This window comes from Jatropha curcas, chromosome 2 (genome assembly GCF_041381405.1).
Source record: "Jatropha curcas cultivar XTBG-Jc1 chromosome 2, XTBG_Jcur_1.0, whole genome shotgun sequence".
Lineage (NCBI taxonomy): Eukaryota > Viridiplantae > Streptophyta > Magnoliopsida > Malpighiales > Euphorbiaceae > Jatropha > Jatropha curcas.
Window position 1 is genome coordinate 15764271 of NC_143152.1, and position 16474 is coordinate 15780744.

Consider the following 16474-nt stretch of genomic DNA (forward strand, 5'->3'; position numbering starts at 1 on the left):
TTTAACCTTCTCCTCATCGACTTCAATCCCCTGTGCACTCACAACAAAACCAAGAAAAACAAGCCTATCTATGCAAAAAGTGCATTTCTGTAGTTTAGCATATAACTTTTCAGCTCTCAAAGTTATCAATACTAACCTAACATGCTCAATATGCTCATCAATAGATTGGCTATAAATCAGTATATCATCAAAATAAATCACAACAAATTTGCCTAGAAAAGCACGTAAGATATGATTCATTAATCTCATGAAAGTACTAGGTGCATTTGTTAGACCAAATGGCATAACCATCCACTCATATAAACCATATTTAGTCTTAAAGGCAGTTTTCCATTCATCACCTAACTTCATTCTAATTTGATGATATCCACTCATTAAATCAATTTTCGAAAAGTATTTACTACCATGCAGTTCATCTAACATATCATCTAGCCTAGGAATTGGATGGCGATACTTAACTGTGATTTTGTTGACAGCTCTACAGTCAACACACATCCTCCAAGAACCGTCCTTCTTAGGCACAAGTAATACAGGCACTGCACATGGGCTCATACTCTCCCTCACAAATCCCTTAGACAATAGGTCATCAACTTGGCACTGCAACTCCTTAGTCCCCATGGGGTTGCTCCTATACGCTGGCCTATTAGGAATTGTGGCTCCGGGCACGAAGTCAATCTGATGCTCAATGCCTCTTAGGGGTGGTAGTCCGCTAGGCATTTCATCAGGAAACACATCAGAAAACTCCTGCAACAAAGAAACAAAACTAGGAGACAAAGAAGAAGTGTCAATGTCAAGCAAATTAAACAAAGTTTCCTTAAACCGAATCATTAAGATTGGTCTACCCTCACCAACACTGCTACGGATCTCTCTCTCTTTTACATACATGTTTTGTTTCTTTCTTCCCTCTCTTGGTGTTTCACTCACCAATGGGCCATTCAATTGTTTCTTTTCACTCTTGGCCTCTTTTCCCTTTTTTTCTTTATCTTTATTTTCTCCCTCCCCCTGAATACAATTCTGCCCCTCACTTTCTAATATCCTCTTTTGGTCCATATAGACCTCTGGTGGTGTCAAAGGAGCTAGAACCACATGTTTACCCAAATAGGTAAGAGAGAACCGGTTGGTGTACCCATCATGCTGGACTCGCCTGTCGTATTGCCATGGGCGGCCTAGAAGAATATGCCCAGCTAGCATAGGTACTACATCACAAGTGACCTCATCCTTGTACCATCCAATGGAGAATGGCACCTTCACCTGTTTGTTTACTCTTACAGAACCCATATCATTGAGCCATTGAAGCTTATATGGCCTTGGGTGCGGTACACATGTCAAACCCAATTTTTGCACCATGCTCAAACTAGCTACATTAGTGCAACTTCCACTATCAATAATCAAAAGACATACCTTGTTAAGTACCAAGCATCTAGTATGGAATATATTCTCTCTTTGTTCTAAGCTCTCCTCTTGAACTTGCATGTTGAGAACTCGCCTGGTAACTAGTAACTGTCCCATCTCAGGTTGTAAAACTTCTTCATCAACCTCATCATCATCATGGCAGTCCTCAAGTGGCGGCATTGGGTTTTCTTCATCCTCAGATTCAGAATAGGTGTAGCCATCTCGAATCACTATTACCCTCTTGTTAGGGCATTGAGAAGATATATGGCCCTTCCCAAGACATTTGAAACATTTGATGTCTCTACTAGGAGTGTTGGAACTTGATCCCTTCGAATTAGTTGGGGCATTAGGCGTGAATGCCTTAGACACTGATTCTATCCCCTTTCGTGTAGAGCTTTGAAACTCCCTTTTCTCCTCCCTTTTAGGCCATCTAGCACCCCAAGAGTTGTTGTTATTGTTGGCAGCCCTATATGATGTGGTGCTCTTCCCTTTTCTTTGCTTCTCTAACTTCATAGCCATATTCAGCATCTCCTCCATGGAATCATACTTGTACATCTCTAATGCATCAGCTATGTCTTTATTAAGGCCACCTAGGAATCTAGCCATGGTCACCTCCTCATTTTCCTCAATGTGTGCTCTAGCCATGCACATCTCCATATCCTTATGATAGTCTTCTACTGATTTGGCTCCTTGGACGAGTCTATGAAGCTTCTGATGCAACTCCCTGAAATAATGCTCAGGAAGAAAACGTTTTCTCATTACCTCCTTCATGTCTTCCCAATTGTGGATAGGTCGTCTTCCCACTTTTCTTCGACTCTGATTAAGTTGATCCCACCAAAACAGAGCATAGTCTTGGAACTCTAAGTGATAAGGATCCGGGATCGAGAATCAAAGGAATGAGATGTAAGTTCGCCTCTATGGCACCCCACGTTTATAATGAAACGGAAACACCAATAATCGAGATTAAACGCTCTATGGCACCCCACGTTTATAATGAAACGGTAACACCAATAATCGAGCAAAGAACAAGATAAACGCCACAAACAAATTGATAAGTTTACCTTAATTCTTGATGCAATTAGAGGATAGCAAATTCTCACAATCACTCTAATTAAGAAGAACATGCAAGAGCATGAACAATCTGTCTTTGTTTCAAATTATGCCAAAAATCTCGTTTTACATCTTAAGGAGGCTATTTATATGCCTTAAACAAACATAACCCTAAAGAAGAGCATCTAACTAGGCTGCCCTAGGGCCAAAACACATGGGCTTAACTCTAAAACACAAAATAAAGTCATTTCCAGCCCAAAACAAACAACTTGATATTGGGCAGATTGCATGCATCATAAAACCAACCCAAAACAACTTAAATAAACACTATGAGCCCATATCCCTTACATATTAATTAGACCAAAACAAGCAACAAGGGATAAGAACACGTCCAAGCCCACTAGGAAGCACCAATGGATCCATATCATTCCCCCTTTCCTCAAAAGATTCGTCCTCGAATCTTAGTTAAAAGTTGAGGTATCCTTTTGCTTGCTAGGATCAGTCCACTTCTCCTTAGAATCCATGCCCTTTTCTTTACTCTTCTTCTCCTTTTTAGACCGTATTGAACTCCATTCGTTGCTACAACCTGAATATGCCTTTGCAACACCTTTGTCTCCATTGGATTGCTTCTATTGACTGGTTGATTTGGAATGGTGGAGCCAAGAATGAAATCGATTTGATGTTCTATCCCTCTCAAAGGTGGCAATCCACTAGGCAACTCTTCAAGAAAGACATCGGTGAACTCCTCTTTCTCTCTCTCAAGCAACTTTTTCTGATCAATATTCACTTCTTGAGGTGTCAATGGTGCAAGAACCACCTTTTCACCCTCACATGAAGATTGGGCAATCTCTTCTGGAACCACATGTTCAAAGTCCTGCAAAAGATCAACAAACACACTTGGCAAGGATGGGTTAAGATCATTAGTGGCCAAATAAGCTCCCTTGCACAAAGGTACAAGTATAGGCAGATTGTTGTACAAAGCATGTTTATCCTCACTTGTCCTAGCTATCAAACTCACATTCTTTTCTTTTTCTTGTCCCTCTTTCTTTTTATATGCACTCTGTGTATTTTCACTCTCCTTTTCTTTCTTTACAACATGAAGTCTCATACTTTCATTTTTACATTGATCTACATATACTTCCTTTGACCAAACTGGTGTTAGAATGGTCTTCCGCTCTTCCTTTGTGGATGAATATCTATTGAGGTAATCCACATTCTTCCTTCCCTGCACCCTTCCTAACTCATTGTTCAAATCCTTAAAGTAACGATCAGGATTATCGACCTTCTTCTCTTCATGAGTTTGAAATCTAGTTGGTGTACCACTAGGTCGAACTCTTCTTGTATTAGAGCATTGGGCAGCTTTAAACTCCTGCAACTCCTTTCTCATATCTTGGACAGAATTGTTGAAAGTTCTAAACTGTCCTAGGATTGACTCCATTACAAGTTTCAACTGGGGATCCTCCATTTGACTTCCCTCCCCACTATTATCTCCAAATGTGCCTGCACTCATGGTTAGTGTTCAAAATAGAAATCACAAAAACATTTGAGTCAGTGATAAAGCACTCCCTCACGTGTTTACACTCTTTAATCACTCCATGCAAATTCCTCCAATTGTACTTCGGAATCGTAGATTAACCAACCAATTCGAAAGCACGTTTTAGAATCAAGGAAATAAATCTTACAATAAAAGTAAGCACAAACTCTAGAAAGAAGACTCAAAACGATAATGGATGGTAGTACAAGGACAAGATGATGTACTACTTAATTATATTAATTTAGAGTGTAGTGAACAAACAAATACACCCTAATAATGTAATAGAGGCAAAAGAAAGCTCAAAACAAGAATAAAAAAACTAGAATTTAAAAGACAAATTCTGGATATAATGTATGAATTTAGTTCACTTCAAGCAAACCAAATATGGACCTAATTTACTTCTACCCAAACAATGCAAGCAAACAAAGAAAACCCAAAAAAAATTTTTTTTTTTAAGGTACTGTAGCACGAATGCTTCTGAGTTCCTGTAGCAAGTTACTGTAGCAGGCGTGCTTGACTTGTATCCTCACTTAACCCATAAATGTGACCCAATTTAGGTAGGGTAAGGCTTAGCAAGGTGTAAGTGGATGGTTTGTGTCTCCCAATTTCAATTTAGGTAGGTAATGACTTAATATTTAGGTTGTCCAACAATGACTTTTGTGTTTTTTTTCAAGATCCCAAATCAAGTCAAAATATGATATCCTTCAATTGAATGTAAGATAAACTATCAATAAATTCCCAAATCAAGTCAAAATTCCTTTAGGTTGTCCAGCAATTGTGTCTTCCAATTTCAATCTAGGTAGATATTGACTTAGTATGTAGGTTGTCCAACAATTTTGTGTCTCCCAATTCAACTTAAGTAGGTAATGACCTTAACAAATTCTGACTATCTCTCTTTATCAATAACCTTTTTTTTTTTTTTAATCAAGAAACAAGCAAACAACAAGAATATTCAAAGATAGATCTTGAATTAGTCAAAAGGGTAACTAGAAAATGATGCAAACAATAAGAAGATACAAAAGAAAACTAGATTCAAGAAGATTTAAATAGAAATTATCTAAATCCAACAAAATCTAAAGAGAAATTGTCTAGATCCAACAAGATCTAAAGAGATAATGTCTAAACAAGATCTAAAGAGAAAATGTCTAGATCCAACAAGATCTAAAGAGAAAAATCCAGATCTAGAATGAAAACAAGAATTTAGACAAACAACAATGGAATCCAACAACAAGAAAACTCAAATTCCTAACTAAGATAACAGAACTTACCCCAAAACTTTGATTTGGCTCTGATACCAAATGATAAGGATCCGGGATCGGGAATCAAAGGAATGAGATGTAAGTTCGCCTCTATGGCACCCCACGTTTATAATGAAACGGAAACACCAATAATCGAGATTAAACGCTCTATGGCACCCCACGTTTATAATGAAACGGTAACAACAATAATCGAGCAAAGAACAAGATAAACGCCACAAACAAATTGATAAGTTTACCTTAATTCTTGATGCAATTAGAGGATAGCAAATTCTCACAATCACTCTAATTAAGAAGAACATGCAAGAGCATGAACAATCTGTCTTTGATTCAAATTATGCCAAAAATCTCGTTTTACATCTTAAGGAGGCTATTTATATGCCTTAAACAAACATAACCCTAAAGAAGAGCATCTAACTAGGCTGCCCTAGGGCCAAAACACATGGGCTTAACTCTAAAACACAAAATAAAGTCATTTCCAGCCCAAAACAAACAACTTGATATTGGGCAGATTGCATGCATCATAAAACCAACCCAAAACAACTTAAATAAACACTATGAGCCCATATCCCTTACATATTAATTAGACCAAAACAAGCAACAAGGGATAAGAACACGTCCAAGCCCACTAGGAAGCACCAATGGATCCATATCACTAAGGCTGCAATTTTCACCTTTTTTTCTTCAGTATACCTGTTGCATTCAAAGATCATCTCGACCTTCCTCTCCCATTCCAAGTATTTGTCTGCATTGTTTCGGCCTTTGAAAGGTGGCACCTTGAGTTTGATGTTACCCAAGTTACCATCTAATGGTGTGTCAACCTCTTCGTCATCCTCTCCATAGTAAGTTTCATTTCTGTAAACACGGCCTCTACCAATCCCTCTTCCTCTTCCTCTATTATTTCTACCTCCTCTTGCCCACATAGGCTCTCTATGCCATTCATCATCCTCTTCTACATACTCTTCATGCCAAGGTTGTCTAGAGTGCTCTTTGGAAGTGCTTGCACCCCTCCTTGTGGCATTAGGGTCATGTCTTTCTGTCTTTTGCTCTTGAATCTCCAGTCTGTCATTAAAGCTTTCCATAAGCCTAGTGATTCGTCCCATTTCTCCAGAGAAAGCATCTAGAAAGGCTTGTAGTTTTGGATCTTCAACTTTGAGAGGGCTATTATCCTTGTCTCTAGATGAATTAGACATCCTGAAATAAGATTGCAAAAACTAAGGAAATAGTTAGTTTATCACTCCCTCACGTGTTTCTCTCCTTATTTGGCTTTTTTTTTTAATATGAAGGTTTCACTCCAGCCTTTTACCACTCTTTCCACTTGAATAATTGCACTTCAGAATCCCAAAGTTGCTACAAAATTCAAGAGAAAGTTAGAAAAACAAAGAATATAATTAAGTAATGCACAAACTCTATCAAGAAATCACAATGTTTGAATGGCAATACAAGAATAAGAAAGGTGTATTGCTAGAAATCAATAAACTAAAGTGTAGGAACAAGCAAATAACACTTTAGCAATGTTAAATGAAGCAAAGATAGCACACAAACAAGAAATTGAAACTAGAATTTAAAAGACAATTTAGGGATATAGTGTATGAATTTAGTTCACTACAAAGCAAACCAAATATGGACCTAATTAATTCTACCCAATCAAAGCAAGCAAACAAAGAAAACCCAAAAAAAAAAAAAAAATTTTTTTTTTTAAAGGTACTGTAGCAAGTTTGCTTCTGAGTTCCTGTAGCAGGTTACTGTAGCAGACGTTTTAAGGTACTGTAGCAAGTTTGCTTCTGAGTTCCTGTAGCAGGTTACTGTAGCACAACGTTTTTGATTTATATCCTCACTTATCCTACAAATGTGACCCAATTTAGGTAGGGTAAGGGCTTAACAAGGTATAAGTGGAGGGTTTGTGTCTCCCAATTCAATTTAGGTAGGTAATGACTTAGTCCAACAATGACTTTTGTGTCTCCCAATTCAATTTTAGGTAGGTAATGACTTAGTCCAACAATGACTTTTGTGTCTCCCAATTCAATTTTAGGTAGGTAATGACTTTAACAACCAATTCAATTCCAGATTTTTTTTTTTTATCAAGAAATAAGCAAACAACAAGAATGTTCAAAGATAGATCTTGAATTAGTTAGTCAAAGGGTAACTAGAAAATGATGCAAACAATAAGAAGATACAAAGAGAAAACTAGATTCAAGAAGATTTAACAAGAAAATTCTAGATCCAAGAAGATCTAATGAGAAATTGTCTAGACCCAACAAGATCTAAAGAGATAATGTCTAGATCGAACAATATTTAAAGATTTTTTTTTTTTAAGTCCCTAACCCTAGGATAGATTGAAATCCACAACCACAGTGCTCTGATACCAGATGATACGACCCTAGCCAATTAACAAGTACTCTTGCAAATCAACAAGGAAGATCTAGCGGAAAGCATGCAATCACGGAAGTACCCGACAATCCCTATAACCCCCAAGTACTCTTGAAGAGAGAAAGCAAGGAATTTAGAACAAGAATCAGAAACTTACCTTCAAGTACTCTTGAAAACAACTCTGAAATTCTTGGTGCAATTAATCTTGTAGAACTCACAAGCTTAACTACTAAGGATATTTTGGTTCTATGAAGAACACAATCTGTTCTTGAAAGAACAAGAAGAAAACGTTTTGTTTTGATTTCAATTCAATGGTGGCTGTTGTGCAACTCTTACAACAATATAAGTAACCTAAGCTAACCCTAATGTGGCCCAAATGGGCTTAATTAAATACAAGTCCAAGCTAACTACTTAAAACAATCCTGACTTAAACATTAACTAACTTAGGCTGGCCCTACTCTAGAAAATAAGCCCAACCAACCTTACACTTAATTAATTAAGTCCACTAAAAGAATTTAAACAAAATAGGGCAAATGGGCCGAAGGCCCTACACAACCCATACTTAAGCTCATAATAAGATAACAACCTCCTAAATTTGCCTAAGTATAGAATCATGTAAAATGCATCAAATGGCAGCCTCATTGCACGCCTCAAGCATCATAACAAGCTTTGGTGCTTCTTCAAGTTCAATCTCACATCTTGCATAATTATGATCTTGAAGCTCTAATGTGATTTGTTCTTGAGCAAATGCATTCAAGGCTGTTCGTAGCTTGGTTGCACGAGCTCTTGTGATTGGCCCCATGGGTAGAGCTAGAGGATCCTTCACCTTGCTTCCTTGATCCGTATCAATGTTTTACGTGCTTTCTTAGGAAAATTTGTAGTTGTGTACTTTGATGATATACTTGTTTATAGCAAGTCTCTTAATGATCATGTTGGGCATGTTAGGCTAGTATTACAAGCTTTGAGAACTGAACAATTGTATGCTAAGCTTAAGAAATGCACATTTTATATAGATAGACTTGTGTTTCTTGGTTTTGTTGTGAGTGCGCAGGGTATAGAGGTGGATGACGAGAAAGTGAAAGCTATCAAGGAATGGCCGACGCCGAAATCAGCTTCGGATGTACGAAGTTTCCATGGGTTGGCAAGTTTCTACCGACGGTTTGTACAAGATTTCTCTTCAATTGCCGCACCACTCACGGAGGTAATTAAAAAGGAAGTTGGGTTCAAGTGGGGCGAGGAACAACAGAAAGGGAAGTTGACATCCGCTCCAATACTTTCTTTACCTAATTTTGAGAACACCTTTGAAATTGAGTGTGATGCTTCTGGTGTAGGTATTGGAGGAGTGCTGATGCAAGAGAAGAAGCCAATTGCCTATTTCAGTGAGAAGTTGAATGGAGCACAACTCAATTACTCGACCTATGACAAGGAGCTATATGCCTTGGTGAGGACTTTGAACGTATGGCAACACTACTTATTACCTAAGGAGTTTGTCATTCACACTGATCACGAAGCCCTAAAACACTTGAAGGGTCAAGGTAAGCTCAACAAGCGACATGGTAAGTGGGTTGAGTTCATTGAACAATTCCCTTACGTTATTAAATACAAGCATGGAAAGGATAACATTGTTGCTGATGCATTGTCACGGAGGCATGCTTTACTTACTACTCTTAGTTCTAAGTTGCTAGGATTCGAGTATGTTAAGGATTTGTATGTGTCTGATTCTGATTTTGGCAATGTGTATTTGGCATGTGAACATGGAGCATTTGACAAATTTTATCGACATGAAGGATATTTGTTTAAGGGCAGTAAACTTTGTGTTCCTAAATGCTCTATGCGTGATTTGCTTGTACTTGAGTCTCATTGTAGGGGATTGATGGGACATTTTGGGGTACATAAGACTTATGACATGTTGAATGAACATTTTTATTGGCCTCATTGCGTAAAGATGTCGAGAAAGTTTGTGATTCTTGTCTTACTTGTAAACAGGCCAAGTCTAAGTCTATGCCTCATGGCTTGTATATGCCTTTACCAGTTCCTAGTTCACCTTGGGTTGATATATCTATGGATTTTGTACTTGGATTACCTAGGACTAGGCATGGTAGAGACAGTATATTTGTAGTGGTTGATAGGTTCAGCAAAATGGCTCATTTCATTCCTTGTCATAAAACTGATGATGCTATTCATGTTGCTGAATTGTTCTTTAGAGAGGTGGTACGATTACATGGAGTTCCAAGGACTATCGTTTCTGATAGGGATGCTAAGTTCCTTTCACATTTTTGGAAGGTTTTGTGGGGTAAGCTAGGTACAAAATTACTTTATTCTACTACTTGTCATCCACAAACAGATGGACAAACTGAAGTTGTGAATAGGACTTTAGGAACTTTACTTCGTGCTATAGTGGGTAAAAATTTGAAAACTTGGGAGGATTGTTTGCCATTTATTGAATTTGCATATAATCGAAGCATACATTCTACTTCAGGTTTTACTCCATTTGAACTTGTTTATGGATTTAACCCACTAACTGTTTTGGATCTTGTTCCTTTACCTTTACATGAGCTCTCTAGTCTAGATGGTGATAAAAAGGCTGAATTGGTGAAGTCTTTACATGAGAAGGCTCGAGCAAATATTGAAAAGAGGAACAAACAGTATGCTGACAAGGCAAACAAAGGAAGGAAGAAGCCGGTGTTTGCACCTGGAGATTGGGTTTGGGTGCACCTTCGGAAGGAGAGGTTTCCCAACCAATGAAAGTCTAAGCTAGATGCACACGGAGATGGTCCATTCCAAGTCTTGGAACGCATCAATGACAACGCCTACAAGATAGACTTGCCAGGTGAGTATGGTGTTTTAATACGACCCTAGCCAATTAACAAGTACTCTTGCAAATCAACAAGGAACATCTAGTGGAAAGCATGCAATCTCGGAAGTACCCGACAATCCCTTTAACCCCCAAGTACTCTTGAAGAGAGAAAGCAAGGAATTTAGAACAAGAATCAGAAACTTACCTTCAAGTACTCTTGAAAACAACTCTGAAATTCTTGGTGCAATTAATCTTGTAGAACTCACAAGCTTAACTACTAAGGATATTTTGGTTCTATGAAGAACACAATCTGTTCTTGAAAGAACAAGAAGAAAACGTTTTGTTTTGATTTCAATTCAATGGTTGGCTGTTATGCAACTCTTACAACATTATAAGTAACCTAAGCTAACCCTAATTTAGCTATTAACTTAAGTTAGCCCAAGCTTATCCCTAATGTGGCCCAAATGGGCTTAATTAAATACAAGTCCAAGCTAACTACTTAAAACAATCCTGACTTAAACATTAACTAACTTAGGCTGACCCTACTCTAGAAAATAAGCCCAACCAACCTTACACATAATTAATTAAGTCCACTAAAAGAATTTAAACAAAATAGGGCAAATGGGCCGAAGGCCCTACACAACCCATACTTAAGCTCATAATAAGATAACAACCTCCTAAATTTGCCTAAGTATAGAATCATGTAAAATGCATCAAATGGCAGCCTCATTGCACGCCTCAAGCATCATAACAAGCTTTGGTGCTTCTTCAAGTTCAATCTCACATCTTGCATAATTATGATCTTGAAGCTCCAATGTGATTTGTTCTTGAGCAAATGCATTCAAGGCTGTACGTAGCTTGGTTGCACGAGCTCTTGTGATTGGCCCCACGGGTAGAGCTAGAGGATCCTTCACCTTGCTTCCTTGATCCGTATCATTCCCTCCCTCCTCAAAAAGATTTGTCCTCAAATCTGAATCATAATCAAATGGAGAAAGGTCAGAAACATTAAAGGTAGCAGACACGCCATACTCACCTGGTAGATCAATCTTGTAGGCATTGTCATTGATCCTCTCCAACAGTTGAAAAGGCCCATCACCTCGGGCAGCAAGCTTTCCTTTCCTTTGGTTTGGGAATCTTTCCTTCCTCATGTGCACCCAAACCCAATCGCCAGGTTGAAATACCACACGCCTCCTTCCCTTGTTGGCACGGTCAGCATAGCTTTTGTTCTTCATGTCTATATGAGCCCTAGCTTTAGCATGTATCTCCCGGATCAATTCAGCCTTCTTTTCACCATCTAAGTTAGCAATTTCACTTAAAGGCAAAGGAAATAAATCAAGTACAGTTAAAGGATTAAAACCATACACAAGCTCAAATGGACTATAACCACTAGAAGAATGTATAGACCTATTATAAGCAAATTCAATGAAAGGCAAACAATCCTCCCAAGTTTTCAGATTCTTACCAACCACCGCTCTAAGTAAAGTACCTAGAGTTCTGTTAACTACCTCAGTCTGTCCATCCGTTTGGGGATGACAAGTAGTAGAGTACAGCAACTTTGTACCAAGCTTACCCCATAAAACTCGCCAAAAGTGAGAAAGGAATTTGGCATCACGGTCTGAGACTATGGTGCGTGGCACCCCATGCAATCTCACAACCTCCCTGAAAAACAACTCAGCAATATGGACAGCATCATCACTCTTATGGCATGCAATGAAATGTGCCATCTTACTAAACCTGTCCACAACAACAAAAATACTATCCCTACCACGCTTTGTTCTGGGCAATCCAAGTACAAAATCCATAGAAACATCAGTCCAAGGCAAAGTAGGTACAGGTAAAGGCATATAAAGGCCATGAGGCATAGATTTAGACTTAGCTTGCTTACATGCTATGCACACACCACACAGTTTCTCTACATCCCTACGCATATGTGGCCAAAAGAAATGTTCAGCAAGTATATCATATGTTTTAAGAACACCAAAATGCCCCATAAGTCCTCCACAATGCGATTCTAATACAAGCAATTCACGCATAGAACATTTGGGTATACAAAGTTTATTTCCCTTAAATAAAAACCCCTCATGCCTAAAGAACTTATTAAATGCCCCATGTTCACATGCACTCCAAATAAGACCGAAGTCATCATCATCAACATACAAGGATTTTATATGCTCAAATCCTAACAACTTAGCATTAAGAGTAGTAATTAAAGCATACCTCCTAGAAAGTGCATCAGCCACAATATTTTCTTTCCCTTGCTTGTATTTAATCACAAAAGGAAACTGTTCAATGAATTCAACCCACTTACCATGTCTCTTGTTCAACTTACCTTGTCCCTTGAGGTGCTTTAAAGACTCATGGTCAGTGTGTATGACAAATTCTTTGGGTAGAAGGTAATGTTGCCATACCTCCAATGCTCTCACTAGAGCATATAGCTCCTTGTCATAGGTTGAATAATTGAGTTGCGCTCCATTGAGTTTCTCACTGAAATAGGCAATAGGCTTTCTCTCCTGCATCAACACTGCACCAATACCTACACCAGAAGCGTCACACTCAATCTCAAATGTTTTATCAAAGTCAGGTAAAACTAAAATAGGAGCAGAACAAAGAATGGATTTTAAAGTATCAAATGCCCTTTGTTGCGCTTCCCCCCATTTGAACCCAACTTCCTTCTTTACCACCTCTGTGAGTGGGGCTGCTATAGTAGAGAAGTCCTTCACAAACCTCCGGTAGAAGCTTGCCAAGCCATGGAAACTCCTCACCTCAGATATAGATTTAGGAGTTGGCCATTCTCGAATTGCTTTAACCTTCTCCTCATCGACTTCAATCCCCTGTGCACTCACAACAAAACCAAGAAAAACAAGCCTATCTATGCAAAAAGTGCATTTCTGTAGTTTAGCATATAACTTTTCAGCTCTCAAAGTTATCAATACTAACCTAACATGCTCAATATGCTCATCAATAGATTGGCTATAAATCAGTATATCATCAAAATAAACCACAACAAATTTGCCTAGAAAAGCACGTAAGATATGGTTCATTAATCTCATGAAAGTACTAGGTGCATTTGTTAGACCAAATGGCATAACCATCCACTCATATAAACCATATTTAGTCTTAAAGGCAGTTTTCCATTCATCACCTAACTTCATTCTAATTTGATGATATCCACTCATTAAATCAATTTTCGAAAAGTATTTACTACCATGCAGTTCATCTAACATATCATCTAGCCTAGGAATTGGATGGCGATACTTAACTGTGATTTTGTTGACAGCTCGGCAGTCAACACACATCCTCCAAGAACCGTCCTTCTTAGGCACAAGTAATACAGGCACTGCACATGGGCTCATACTCTCCCTCACAAATCCCTTAGACAACAGGTCATCAACTTGGCGTTGCAACTCCTTAGTCTCCATGGGGTTGCTCCTATACGCTGGCCTATTAGGAATTGTGGCTCCGGGCACGAAGTCAATCTGATGCTCAATGCCTCTTAGGGGTGGTAGTCCGCTAGGCATTTCATCAGGAAACACATCAGAAAACTCCTGCAACAAAGAAACAAAACTAGGAGGCAAAGAAGAAGTGTCAATGTCAAGCAAATTAAGCAAAGTTTCCTTAAACCGAATCATTAAGATTGGTCTACCCTCACCAACACTGCTACGGATCTCTCTCTCTTTTACATACATGTTTTGTTTCTTTCTTCCCTCTCTTGGTGTTTCACTCACCAATGGGCCATTCAATTGTTTCTTTTCACTCTTGGCCTCTTTTCCCTTTTTTTCTTTATCTTTATTTTCTCCCTCCCCCTGAATACAATTCTGCCCCTCACTTTCTAATATCCTCTTTTGGTCCAAATAGACCTCTTGTGGTGTTAAAGGAGCTAGAACCACATTTTTACCCAAATAGGCTAGGGAGAACCGGTTGGTGTACCCGTCATGCTGGATTCGCCTGTCAAATTGCCATGGGCGGCCTAGAAGAATATGCCCAGCTAGCATAGGTACTACATCACAAGTGACCTCATCCTTGTACCTTCCAATGGAAAATGGCACCTTCACCTGCTTGTTTACTCTTACAGAACCCATATCATTTAGCCATTGAAGCTTATATGGCCTTGGGTGCTGCACACATGTCAAACCCAATTTCTGCACCATGCTCAAACTAGCTACATTAGTGCAACTTCCACTATCAATAATCAAAAGACATACCTTGTTAAGTACCAAGCATCTAGTATGGAATATATTCTCTCTTTGTTCTAAGCTCTCCTCTTGAACTTGCATGTTGAGAACTCGCCTAGTAACTAGTAATTGTCCCATCTCAGGTTGTAAAACTTCATCATCAACCCCATCATCATCATGGCAGTCTTCAAGTGGTGGCATTGGGTTTTCTTCATCCTCAGATTCAGAATAGGTGTATCCATCCCTAATCACTATTACTCTCTTATTAGGGCATTGAGAAGATATATGGCCCTTCCCAAGACACTTGAAACATTTGATGTCTCTACTAGGAGTATTGGAACTTGAACCCTTTGAATAAGTTGGCACATTAGGTGTGAATGCCTTAGGCACTGAATCTGTCCCCTTTTGTGTAGAGCTTTGAAACTCCTTTTTCTCCTCCCTTTTAGGCCATCTAGCACCCCAAGAATTGCTGTTGTTGTTGGCAGCCCTATATGATGTGGTGCTCTTCCCTTTTCTCTGCTTCTCTAACTTCATAGCCATATTCAGCATCTCCTCCATGGAATCATACTTGTACATCTCTAATGCATCAGCTATGTCTTTATTAAGGCCACCTAGGAATCTAGCCATGGTCACCTCCTCATTTTCCTCAATGTGTGCTCTAGCCGTGCACATCTCCATATCCTTATGATAGTCTTCTACTGATTTGGCTCCTTGGACGAGTCTATGAAGCTTCTGATGCAACTCCCTGAAATAATGCTCAGGAAGAAAACGTTTTCTCATTACCTCCTTCATGTCTTCCCAATTGTGGATAGGTCGTCTTCCCACTTTTCTTCGACTCTGATTAAGTTGATCCCACCAAAATAGAGCATAGTCTTGGAACTCTAAGGCTGCAATTTTCACCTTTTTTTCTTCAGTATACCTGTTGCATTCAAAGATCATCTCGACCTTCCTCTCCCATTCCAAGTATTCGTCTGCATTGTTTCGGCCTTTGAAAGGTGGCACCTTGAGTTTGATGTTACCCAAGTTACCATCTAATGGTGTGTCAACCTCTTCGTCATCCTCTCCATAGTAAGTTTCATTTCTGTAAACACGGCCTCTACCAATCCCTCTTCCTCTTCCTCTATTATTTCTACCTCCTCTTGCCCACATAGGCTCTCTATGCCATTCATCATCCTCTTCTTCATACTCTTCATGCCAAGGTTGTCTAGAGTGCTCTTTGGAAGTGGTTGCACCCCTCCTTGTGGCATTAGGGTCATGTCTTTCTGTCCTTTGTTCCTGAAGTTCCAGTCTATCATTAAAACTCTCCATAAGCCTAGTGATTCGTCCCATCTCTCCAGAGAAGGCATCTAGAAAGGCTTGTAGTTTTGGATCTTCAACTTTGAGAGGGCTGTCATTCTTATCTCTAGATGAATCAGACATCCTGAAATAGAATACAAACACAAAACCAAAGGAAATGGTTAGTTTATCACTCCCTCACGTGTTTCTCTCTTTATTTGGCTTTTTCACAATATGTGGGTTTCACTCCAGCCTTTTACCACTCTTTCCACTTGAATAATTGCACTTCAGAATCCCAAAGTTGCTACAAAAGTCAAGAGAAAGTTAGGAAAACAAAGAATATAATTAAGTAATGCACAAACTCTATCAAGAAATCACAATGTTTGAATGGCAATACAAGAATAAGAAAGGTGTATTGCTAGAAATCAATAAACTAAAGTGTAGGAACAAGCAAATAACACTTTAGCAATGTTAAATGAAGCAAAGATAGCACACAAACAAGAAATTGAAACTAGAATTTAAAAGACGATTTAGGGATATAGTGTATGAATTTAGTTCACTACAAAGCAAACCAAATATGGACCTAATTAATTCTACCCAATCAAAGCAAGCAAACAAAGAAAACCCA

At 38.8% G+C, this 16474-nt stretch overlaps 1 protein-coding gene across 1 annotated transcript in view; it reads right to left on the reverse strand.

The window, feature by feature from the left end:
• Positions 1-15720, reverse strand: part of LOC149498298 (uncharacterized) — a 52552-nt gene extending 36832 nt beyond the window's left edge. The window contains 7 exon segments of the mRNA XM_089717291.1: positions 3-709; positions 1127-2252; positions 11253-11558; positions 11712-12484; positions 12617-13264; positions 13694-13945; positions 14342-15720. Of these exon segments, the coding sequence (XP_089573417.1) occupies positions 3-709; positions 1127-2252; positions 11253-11558; positions 11712-12484; positions 12617-13264; positions 13694-13945; positions 14342-15720 (5191 nt within the window).
• Positions 15721-16474: the final 754 nt, after the last annotated feature.